Source organism: Gavia stellata, chromosome 14 (assembly GCF_030936135.1).
Source record: "Gavia stellata isolate bGavSte3 chromosome 14, bGavSte3.hap2, whole genome shotgun sequence".
Classification (NCBI taxonomy): domain Eukaryota; kingdom Metazoa; phylum Chordata; class Aves; order Gaviiformes; family Gaviidae; genus Gavia; species Gavia stellata.
Window position 1 is genome coordinate 22,254,579 of NC_082607.1, and position 12,316 is coordinate 22,266,894.

The following is a 12,316-nucleotide window of genomic DNA, read 5'->3' on the forward strand; positions in this document are numbered from 1 at the left end:
TTGTAAGCAGTAAAGAGGCATCTTTGAGAGCTGTTACCCTGAAGTTAAAGCACAGTATAGTAACAGACAAGGATGCTTTGTTTGGCAGTATGGGAAGGGATGTTTTAGTGACAAAGGTCTAAGATTTATAGAGTCTTTTTTTTAAGTCTGCACATTGCAACAGATTCTTTGTATGATGTACAGCTGGTTGTGTCAGCTCAGCCCCTTGGAAGTCCATGCTGATGCTCCATTCAGCTTTGGACTGCCTCAGCCTTCCTGTATACTACACAAAACATGCCTGCATTTGCCCGGCAAAAGTGAAGTGCTTGGGAAAGGAGGAGGCCTCAAGCAGCTAAGTGCTCTGCCTGGTGCATCCTCCTGATAAGGCAGGGAAGAGGAGGGAGAAGAACGTTTGAAATGATCAGCAGTGCCTATGTGGAGGAATTGGGCACCTAACTGTGATTAAGGATCCTGCCTCCCTTCAGTCCGTAATCCCTTTTGTAAACAAGCTTACAAAGGACAGAGGAAAAGAAAATAGAGAAGTGACACCACTGGCTGGGAGAAGACATTCAGAAACCATTGATGAGATGTGGCCATATTCTGCAGTAGCAGAAGCTCTCCTGTGAGCAGAGGTAGAAATGCTTGTGCTTGCATTAACTGTATGTGCATGAGACTTGGACTCCACCACAGATACAGCTGAACACCATTGTATCTGAAAAGTGTTTCTTCTTTGCTCCTTATTTACTGAGGACTTCTCACCTCCAGCTTTGGTGCAGGCTCCCAGCAGGTTGACTACATTCAGATGATGTCCTATATGGATGAGGATCTTCAGTTCAGACATTAAAGCCTTGCATTCATTAGTAGTTGCACATTCTGCTTAAGATAAACAGGAAAAAAATCATCTTTACACAACAGGATATTTTTAACAGGACACAGCAAGATCCTGTTTATACTTGGAAACAAAACCTACCCAGCTTACTTGCAGTATCTTTGCTTTTCAGACTCTTAAACAGATAATAATTCATCCGTTTCATTGTTTGTTGACCTTTATGAAGTGAAATAACACTTTATCTTTTGGGTGACTCTTCCTTTCTCTAGCATAGGTTATGGAGGGTTACTGTCCTACAGGAGAACCCTCCCCCCAAATCAGATACGAGAAAGCCTTTGCAAGGACTGAATTTTGCAAGCTTAGCAAAGGAACAACTAACCACTCCAAGCAACAACAGCACACAGAATAACGTGTTCCTCCATCTACGATGGTAATGTGCAGTTTAGTAGTACTTCTTTACAATACCTCAGAATATATTTTTCCACAGTACTGAGCAACTCTCCACTGCAGGTGGTGGGGGAGTCCAACACACCTGCAGGTTGGGTCCCAAAATGTACTGGAGAATGTACAGGATTACTAAATCTCAGCCCTCATTGAGATCTCCTCGACCCAAGAAGTACATATTCCAGCAAAGCAGAGGGGGCCATGTTTGTGTGTGAACCATGAACTTGACACTTGATGAAGCACTGGCTAGCCAGTTATACTGTAGTTCCATTCTGTTTTGCTGCCAAAGCTAAGGAAGGCACTCTCAGGCCAGAATGTTGTTCAGATGCTGGCTTGTTTCCTCTGCCTTCTTTCCAAAACTTTCATGATGTATTTTAAGAAAAGGGGCTGTGTCCTGTTTCCTCTGGTTTTGCCTTTGCATCATTTAAGATTTAAATATGAAGAAAGAGTTACATAACCGATCATTCGGTGTGACAAATGTAACCTCTTTATCTGTTTGTAGAATTCTCCATAAACAAATCTTTCACCGAATTGTGTCATAAAGAAGGAGCTATTCCAAGCCCAAGATTTCTTCAGTCAACAGTGTTTGTAGATGGGTGTGTGCATGGGTGGTGTTACTCCTGATTTATACCCTGGCATGAGCTGGAACACGTCTGGCAAAATCTAAACAGAACAGCCTCAGAAGTGTTTCAGATAATCTTGCATATTAACTTTTAGCCTTCAGCCCAGAACCGATACCAGCCTACTTCATGGAAATGACAGATAATGCTCGAGTTACAGAAATGCAGACATCTCCACAGCCCTTTTTTTTTTCTCCTGAATGGATTGACTCACACTAGAGAATCTGTTTTATTCAGGAAAGTGATGAATTATGGGCATGTTAGTTGGGGAGGGACAGGTTAGAGCAGGAGGCTCCTGCCTCCACTGGGGGAGGAAGGTGTGAAATGATGGAGGAACTGTCAAATAGTTTGCTGAATATGTGCAGGCAGGGTAGAGTTGACATGAGGATCAGCTGGGAAGCACAGCATGGAAGTGAATGAAAACCCAGAGCTATCCAGGGCAGTAAGTTTTGGATGGAGAAGGGAGTGTGTCTGGATCAGGGGCTTCTAGGATATTACAGGGATCTGAAGATGACATGGAACAGAAGAAACAACAGCAGGAGAGAAGATGATCTGAAGATCTACTGACTAATGCAGAGAAGGGAGACCAGATTCGGAGGAGGTCCAGACAGGTGATAAACCGGCGTTTTTGAAAGTTCAGAGAGATGGGAAGTAGCAGAGCATCAGGAGAAGCAGCTAGCAACGGAAGGCAAATACCATGATAGAAGTTCCTGAATCATGGCATTGCAGGGGTTAATACTGTCATGCAGAGCAATGTGGGCTATGAAAAGCCATCCAGTGAGCATTGATTGTACCTTTGAAAAAATCCTAAGCGAACAGTTAAAAACCTCCAACCCAAGTAGTCAATGTACTGGCTGATGCATTTATTCATAAGCTGTCTGCAGAGGCTTTGTATGTAAATATAATATGAAAGAATAGTCTCCAAGTTCCCCCCTTCCCCACCACTGAATGGTAAAAGCTTTCCTTAATTTCAATAATTGCAAGCAAGTTCTCTCTAATTCACTCCCTTGGCATTGCTTTTTTTTCAACCCCTTGAACTGTTCTACATCTGGAAGGGCCGTGATCGAAGGCCTAGATCCAATTTCAGACTATCTAATGTAATTACATTCTGTAATCTGTTTCCCTCCTAACCCCACAGACCTGGAAGCTGCTGTTTTCCTCCTCTAGGAATACAAGACTTAATCAGCAGCAGAGCATGGAAGCCGCTTGTCATTTCCTACACGTTAACATCCACTGTATAATGACTAATTGCTCCCATATGACAAACCCACTCCCTTCTGAACACAATGAACTTGGGACTGGTTTGGAGCTGAGAACTGGAAACCTCATTGCCCACAGGTTCCCTGAGGAGTCTTGTGAGAATCTCAGAGGGATATGTACCTTTAAGCATTTTTACGGCAACTGTTTTGCAGGTTGAAGATTTATCAATGCCAAAAGCAGACGCCTCCACCACCTTCCCAAAAGCACCATGACCCAGTGTTTTACCTAGAGAAGCAAGAGTCAAGAATGAGCCAAAGGGGACTTACGACAGTCTGCATCAGAGGGAAACATGCATTCTCAGCTATGCAAGAAATACAAGACTCCAGTGCCCAGGCACAACACAGACGTAGACCCATAGTCAATAGAAGCCTGTATCACATATTTGCAGTATATGGATATAAACGGTATGATTTATATCCGTATGACAAATGCAATACAGTATGTGATAGAACAGAGTAGAATAAATCAATTTGCATTCAGCTGAAGGCAAGGCTGAATACATATATATGGCTTAAGGGTAAAACCATTATGAATAGTTGTCCTGAAGCCCAGGGAAGTCAGAGTTTGGGTTAAACATAGAATTGTGGAACCTTGATCTCTCACGGATCACAGTCATGGAGATAGCCAGCTAAGGCACTCAGGCAGTCAGGACCTTTTAACCCTTCAGTTATTTACTTTTATTTGATGTAAAAGCTATACTAAATGGAATTGAAGATTATAATCTTTTTCTATTTTCCCTTTCATTTGAATTTTCATGCCTGTATTACCTAGTGTGCTCTGAGGGCTCTGACCCACAATGCAGCAGTGGATGGGCTTTTTGGTTCTGCTAGTTTGACCCTATGTCCCACCATCATCTCATTTTTTGCTATTTTTGTCTGTCTTCCTCCTTCTTCCATGTTTTCCGGCTAAAGCACCGAGAGCACACACAAATACAGATATATTCCCTACACTCATCATTGCACACAGATGTTACTGTTTCTCTATACAAACACAACCTGCTTTTTACATTTTCTTGCTCCATCATCCAGTGAGCTGAGCTGTTGAATGATACTCAGTTCATTTTTTCATGATAGCTCTTTACAACTCAAAGCCAAGTTCAAATGATCGATAAGGAATTGATTATTTGATGAATTGATAGATTTTTTCAAAATAAAATTCACTGAAAGACTGTCACCTTTCCTATTGACTTCTCTCTCCCTTTTCCTCTAAGGGTGTGAAACCATACTTTTGGCAGGGCCAATACCTGGAGGTACCTTTCTTCCCTGTCAAGAGCTTGGCTTCACTTCTCCAAGAAAGAAAGAGGTGGTAGCTGTTTTGAGAGAGATGACATCCTTGCTTTTCTTTCCAAATCCCTTGTTTCACCCCCCATTAAGGATGATCCTGAATTCTGTGACTCACTGCTGATTCTCCCCAAGGATGGTAGTACACTTGCACTAAATGACAGGCTGCTTCTTGGTTTGTACAACAGAGCCACTGAAATTGAGGAGCGTTAGAAATCATCATTCTTTACAGTAATAATACCCAAACCACTCACCCAGCCGCAGTCTGTCTCTCGGGAACTCCCATTTACTGCTGTCATAGGGAAGACGGTCACACTGCTCGTCAAGAGGCATTTCCTCTGGATCCATTATAATTGACAGGTATCCTGTTTTAATATCTGTGGCATCAGGCTAAAAACAGGGTGTGAAGAAATTATTCACAGTATTTATCCTGCAATTCTAATGGGAGAGCTGTCATCTACAAGACTGAGTGCTGGCTGGGGAGTTCCCTGAATTCCAGACTTAGCTCTGAAATTTATTCTGGACCATGAATGCATCACTTCAGCTTCCTGCCACTCTTTTTTTTTTATATCTGGGAAATAAATGTTTATGTATGCCTGCCACTCATGGGTGTTGGGAAGAGTCACTGATTAATGTTGGTAAACACTCCGAGGACACAAAATCTATCACTGTCTTCTACCAGTATCTATTAAAGGAAATTAGTGCTTTTCTATGGGAGCTCCAGGAGTTGCACTTCCTGGTGAACTATGGAGCATTTTGGCATTTTCATAGTGTTTTGTTTTGCAGGCTTGAGTCTCCCAAGTTACCCCCTTCACGGCTATTACTTGTTACAACTTAAAATTGAAAGCTGGTGAAAACTGCTGCTTCTAATGCTGCTCAGTGAGAAACCGTGATTTGGTGGGTCCTGTGAGCAGACTTGCATGGGTGTAAAATGTAATAGGAAATTCACTGCTGTCCACAACTCTGTTAAACTGAGGTCAAGGAGGAAAACATTAATTTAATCACTGTATTTGCAACAGGAGGGGAAATTTTACTCCAGTATTAGGATTCAGCACTGGAACTGTAGTTTGGTGAGCTTCAGAGCAGAAAGCTGTGGTTGCCTTTGTTTTTATTGTTTGTTTTAGGAAAAACAGACCAACATTCCTTGGAACTTTACTGAAACTTCACTTTTTTGAGTCACAAAAGGGAGATGAAAGAATAGCAAGACTAGGAGACAAAATAAGCTGTGTGGTTTGAGCTGATTTCTAGAGCAAACATCCTAGGATCTTTCTTAAAACAGGGCCCCCTTTAATATCTGTGTTTCAGAGAAATCTTGTTGTACGAAGACTGAAATTAAGCCCTCATTTTAGGGGATTTAGGATTTTTTTCGGTTTCCTAATCTTGCAAGCCAGTTTGACTCATAAAGAGTGAGGAGCCTGATTTTGTGGTACTATGGAAGTGGGTAAAAATTTCACAAGTGCAAGTGATCTCTAGAGAAGTCAAAGGACTATCAGCAGAAATCTTGGACTGAAATTTTATAGGAACATTTTACATAGTTTTTCTACGATCTGTCCCAACACTCGGCCCTAAACTCTGATGCTACGCATAAACCGGGCCCAATCCCAGACCCTTCGTGCAAAATGAAAGCTCTCTTACTTTTCTCAGCTTCCGAATGAATAGAGTCAGAAGAAGCCAGAAGAGGGTAGCAGCTAGACCAGTGCAGACCAAAATGATAACTTCAATGTTGGATTTCTCCTCAGAACCTGTAGGTTAAATGTACAACCAAACTTTAAATGTAGCCCAAGTCCATGACTGAACAATAGTTCTCATCAGTCTAACACAATATATGCGTTTTGCCGTAGCTCGGAACTCACCTTGTATTTTAATGAAGGCCGATGTGCTGTCTTGGCCCATGTCATTGGATGCCTTGCATTCATAGAGCCCTTCATCATCCTTTTTCACTCGCTCAATGACCAGGGTATTATTTTCCATGGAAATTCCTGTTGTAAGGCATTTCAGTTAATATTATCGCAATAACCTACCTGCCTACAAATGCTTTTAGGAGACAACTGAGAGTCAGCTCCCATCCATGCAGGCCTGGTACGCACTGCTGTTAGGAGGCACTTTAATACTATGCTCCTCATTGTGGTCTGGCAACAACCTTTCCCTGACTTTTTTTTTTCTCCTCAATACCTGTGTAAATTGCTTGGGGATCATTTAACCAACAGCAAATGTGGCTGTTAATTTATTAAGAGCAGACAGAGCCTGAGAAAACTTCTATGGAGGTTAGTGAAGCGATGGGGTGATAGGTTTTCTGATAGCAATAAGATACCCTGGAAAAAAAGGGAACTCAGTGAAATTATTGGAGAAAGTCGGTGTCTTGGAGGCTGTGGGAAGTGATGGGAGTTCTAACATGTGGAACATGGAAATCAGGTTATGCACATCCCTGGAAAAATCACTGCGTGGAGCAATCCTGGATTCACAGGCAGCCGGGGGCTAGAGGTGGACTGGGAAGAGGGAGGTTGCCTAGATATGACCTATGTGAGGCTTTTCTACATTTAGTTTTCCTGATTAATTTTCCACATTTAATTTTTCCTGATTTGTGGCACAAAACTGAGAGCTCATCTGTTTCACTATGGATCTGTTTGGGGCAGAAATAGGGAAACAGGTCAGGCTTTGAATCCAAAAGGGAAGGACATTTTGAGTTTCTGGGTGTTCTGCCTATGAATCCAGTTGCTGTTAACAAGAGTACTGCACGTAACTTGCCATGCACTGTGCTGAAATATTTACCCTGAGGTGTTTTTTCAAATATTTTATTTATGTTTCCATTGGTTGGATGAGTTACATGCTTGTCCCTCTAGAATTATTTATAAAATTTCAGTAGCTATAAAGAGTTTCCCTCAGAACAGTCTGATCTGAATTATGGATGATCCTAGATTTCCTACCTAGTCCAAGATGCAAAATTAAAGTCACAGGACCAGCTACTGACATGGGATTCTCCATGATTTATATGAGATCTGAGGACAGAGAGCTGAGCAGGAGTTCCAGGCTCAGGTAAGGGAGCCCATGCTCCCTGCCCATGGTAGTGCTGTACCAGTTGAGCTGAGAGCACATTCTCATTACGATGTTGCGGGACATAAAGAAAGGATGTGTAATATGCCGTGGCATGCTCTGGACCTGATTGTTAGGTGACTGCCCACAATTTGCTGCAATATATTCTGATCAAGCCCCAAGGATATGTGACCGTTCAGGCTTGTGTTTTCAGACCCACCTGACAAGCAGGTACACTCTGTCTCAGTTTTGTACATAAACTGTTGTCTCGCACAAGCAGACTGAACAGCAGCACACTGTACTGCTTGATTTACTAATGTTATGCTAACGTATGCAGACTATATGGCTGACTCTGCAGACACATGCGGAAGGCAAGCTGCATAAGCAGGCGTTGGGTTGCAACCGGTTGACAGCTTTGACCTCGAAGTCCAAGCTGGGGACTACTGCAGTGGTCGGGCATATTTGGATTTGTGTGTGTGTTTTCTGAGGTTGTGTATAGCATCCCGACTCAGCCATGCTTGCAGCAGCCGTGGAGTTGTAAGTCCTATGTTTGTGGCGAACCTGCAAGTCCATTATCCTGTGTTCCGTACAATACCTCAGCATGCTCAGGGAGCAAGTACACTCACCTGATGCTGCTGAAATGGGGTAGCCGTTCTTCCTCCACGTAATCTGAGGTTCTGGTGTTCCACTGACTTTGCACTCCAGAACGATCTTGCCGCTGATGTTAACCTCCAGATCCGTGAGGTTTTGTATCACATATGGTGCTGTCTTTGCTATGGTCACAAAGGAAAAGAGTACACAGTAAGATTTCAGAAAGCACCTCCCACACCTCTGCCATCTTCTCTTCTTTGGCCACCTGCATGGCCTCTCTGGACTGGAAGTGGCAAAGATTTCGTTGATGGGCAGTAGCAAAAATCCCCCAAAAGATTATGGGAGGTGTGGGTGAGTTCATTTGGCTTATTTTCAAACTGACTAAGCTTAGATCTGGCTGCAGCTCCAACCTCCTTGAGTTTCTCGTCCTCTGAAGAAAACAGAGGACAGTGCGTGGGTAGAGCAAATGCAGAGTGAATGCAAAAAAAGAAAGGAGGAGGCAAAGAGGAAACAGTTCTAAAGGTTTTGTGTCCTCCATCACGAGTGCAGTTATCTACTTACTACAAAGCATGTTAACCTCCACTTTAGGTTCATTTATAAAAGGTACAGGAAAGCCATGAATAAAATCATAAGCATAACATAAAAAATACATAAAACCTGCAATAAGGACAGTAGCTGATGGGTGTTAGTACATTTAAAAGACCTTGTTTGTATAGGGGAAGGAGGGCTGGTTTGGAGGGGCATTTCCATGCATGTTCTCCAGAAGAATTGCCTCTCTGACATGTGCCTGACAAATAAGAGACCCCAGTAATTCTCAGAAGAATGTGATCAAGGTTCCAGTTCTCCCATGGATGTATTCCCAGTTTAGCTGTGTTTTTCCCATAGCCATCATGTGTAGGTGTCTGTGTAGGTGGAAATTTGACTAAATGAATAAAAATATCTGCCAGGGGAGAGAAAAGTGAATTGCCTGAAGGCAGAGTGCAGAGAAAGCCCAGTGCCTCCATGTCAGATGATGCTGACAGGTGGCTCCGGTACCGGCTGTGGGGACAAGCCAAACCGCTAGCACTCTGTAATACCAGGGTGAGATTCTTTCCCTTCCTCCGCACGTCAGGAAGAGGCAGGTGCTCATGCCATTTCTTAAAATAAGTCACCTCCCACTCAGGTATCAGAGCCGTGCTAGCCACAGCTGTGGCGTGGGTGAGCTTTTCCTCCTTGTGCATGTGCCTGCACGGAGGGGGAAGGGACTGCGAGAGTGTTGTTGACTGCACGGGGTAGGAGACTGCATGGGAAATGTGCTCGTTCACTCAAACAAGGGTGAAGCCAGCACTGCGCGGCCTGGTTTTTACCGAAGTGACAAGTGTTTATGGCAGCGTAGCTGTCCCTTCAGTGTCTCATTAGCCATTAATGTAAGTGGAGAAGCCAATTTGAAATTCACTGTCTAATTTGGCTTCTGAAGGACTGTCTTCTGCGCCCTGGCTTGCTGCTGTTTATTTCAATTCTACTCCATTTCTGTGCTTTGAGTTTTTCTTTGCCATTGGAAGATAGCTAATAAATTCACCCGTTCCAGCAGCACTTTTTCCTCTGAGAAGGCTTAGAGCCGATCACTCACTTTCTTCACTATGAAGCAGAAGAAACTTCACTAACTTTCAGTGAGTTTCTATTGGAAGAAGTGTCCTGCCCTTTATATTCACGTAGCCAAAGAAACCAGGCTTCAGGATCTGTAGTGTTACTATTTTAATGAAAATAAAAGAAAAGCGTTGGGAGGTTGGGTATAAATAAGAAAATACTGTTGCTACAACGAAGTGCATCCCAGTTGCCCAGAATAAATGGTACGTGTCACTTGATTATACGAGTGGCATTTGTGATTACATCTGCTGGGTCCAAATCTATTTAGTATCTATATCATCCCGGCAGCTGTAAGTGAGTGGAGTCTTCTAACAAAGTCATATAGATCTGGGGCGACAGTCCCAAATGACAGAGTTGTGCTGTTAGTAATATGGTGGGTGATGCCTTTTCTCCTCAGTCAACACTATATCTGCACCCAGCATGGAGTCAGGAAGGTAAAATGCAGCTGAAATCACCTTTATGTGTAAGGCAGGTATTTTATACAAAACCAGCAGTGGCTGGATGGGTAATACATATGGCTAGGTGTCAATCCACATACAGTAATGCGAAAAAACCCCCAAAGCAAAGCACAAAGTCTATGTTAGGATAGTCCCTAGGAAATGCTGGGCACCTTCTGCTTTGAAAGGCTTCAAAGGGAGCAGCAGATGCACAGCATTTCTGCTCCTGCAGCAGACGATAGCACGTCCCACTGTCGTTTTCTATTGGCAGGACCTACCTCTGACGAGGAGCTGAGTGTGCTGTTCCAGCGTGTCGGTGCTGTTGTGCTGGTTCTGGGCTCTGCACTTGTAGAGGCCACTCTGTTCCTTCGTGACGTTAGTAATGACCAGTGTCAAAGAAATGGAATAGTTGTCAGTTTTCTTGATCACTGAGTCACTGAGAGCCGCCTCTGAGGAGGGGTAATACCAGGCCAGGTGACTGTAGATGTACTTGGAGGCCCGGCAAGTCAGCCGGACGTCGTTCCCCACAATGGTTGTGACTTGTGGGTCTGTTTGCAAGCCAAACGGCACGTCTAAGAGGAAGAGAAAACATGTTTATAATTAAGTCACAACAGAGAAGATCTTTGGCTGCCTGTTTGCAACTTGATGGTCAAATTTCAAAGGCCAGCTGTAATGGAATGAGCCAATTTTAATGAGACTCATATTTGCATGGGCAAAGAGACTGGTGCTTGTGAATTAGGTAGGTGAATGTACCTCTCACATCCCAGTGCTGACCTGTGGTAGTCTGGCCCTCAGTATTCTAATCATTACATTTTCGCTTAATGAGTTGAAAGTTTATAAATAGAAATAGTTAATGGACTAGGAGAGTTTAATCAAGAGAGATTTCTATCCAGGTAGGCAAATGTGTTCATGAGCTCTTCTCTTTCTCTCTGCAATCAGTGCTTGAAAATATAATTGCGTAAGAATAAAGAGACCTATTCCCATTTCTCAGAAGTAACGCTCTCTTTCTTCACCACTGAACAATCTTCCCAGTTCTCTCATATTTCAACTATGCCAATATTTATTTTCATCACTTGTGCCTTGGTGGATATTTACTTGATCACTGAATGGATTAACTGATCTAATGATGTGTAAGTCCTTGAGGCCTTTATATTTAGTAGATAAATGCTTTCAGGCATGAGTCCAATCTATCCACAAAAGAGTAAGCTGTTTCTTGCTATATTTTTAGTAACTTTTCACTCCAGAAAAAAAATCAATTTTCCTGAAGTGGTGAACTGAATCCATTTGAAGACAAAAACATTTCTGAGTAGAATGCCAGAGTCTGGCCTACAGACACATTCCTATGACTGCATTAGCCGCCAGAGACCTACAATTAAATTGGGTCTGAAAGATATCTTTTCCCTTTTCATTCTGGTAGTTTCAGTGAACTCTCCACCCAACAGACTTGAATGAAAGTGCATTGATAACCACAGTGACCTGGAATTATTCTTCTGTCCGTTAGACCAGGATTTTCAAGCAGCTGAGGGTTATGAGGAATCCCTTACATATTTTACCAGGCGTAGTACCGGGATGGGACACTTTGGGAGGACTTGCTCTGGATTACCTTCTGAACATGAACAGTGTTCGCAACAAATCTGATAGATTGTTGCCTCAGTACCAAGCTGTTAGCAAGATGCTTTCTCAAGCTAGGATGAAATGGATGGTACTTTGAGAAGGACAGAAGTTAAAGGGGAGCAAGTATGCATTGCACTTGCAACCTGACAAATTCCGCATGGGAGCTGGAATTTGGCCAGGGGCTCACACTGCAAACTCTTGCAAAAAGTTCTGCCGAAGCTACGGTTGAGCATAAATAGTGAGGCTGTTGAAATAACCAATCTGCCTTATAATAAACCATATATTATATAAAATACAGAGCCCTGAGGGAGCTTTCAGATATGATTAAAAGTCTCTCTTCTTCACAAGTCATCTGGAATAGAACCAATAAGCTTTTCTTCATGGTTTTTAAAGACTGGCACCAGAAATGTTTTATAAAAGGTCCAAAAAGAGAAGAGACCCCTCAGGCCACAGCTGTGGAAATTGTTATTTTTCTTTTCTTTCCTTGTCATGAAATTTCAGTTTACTTTATGCAGTGTTTTGTTAGGCTCAGTTGCTCTCTTTCTTGCTTAGTGCTAGCCGTACAGTCAAACTGACTTGTGTAATACAGCCATTCTTCACATCTGA

The 12,316-nt window shown here is 42.9% G+C and overlaps 1 protein-coding gene across 1 annotated transcript in view; it reads right to left on the reverse strand.

The window, feature by feature from the left end:
- The window catches only part of LOC104257880 (vascular endothelial growth factor receptor kdr-like), a 140,420-nt gene that overhangs the window by 33,033 nt on the left and 95,071 nt on the right, over positions 1-12,316 (reverse strand). The window contains exons 13-19 of the mRNA XM_059824618.1: positions 10,375-10,668; positions 8,069-8,215; positions 6,266-6,391; positions 6,048-6,154; positions 4,667-4,802; positions 3,253-3,357; positions 739-852 (exon numbers count right to left, since the gene is read on the reverse strand). Coding sequence (XP_059680601.1) covers positions 739-852; positions 3,253-3,357; positions 4,667-4,802; positions 6,048-6,154; positions 6,266-6,391; positions 8,069-8,215; positions 10,375-10,668 — 1,029 coding nt within the window. The remainder of the gene's footprint in view (positions 1-738; positions 853-3,252; positions 3,358-4,666; positions 4,803-6,047; positions 6,155-6,265; positions 6,392-8,068; positions 8,216-10,374; positions 10,669-12,316) is intronic.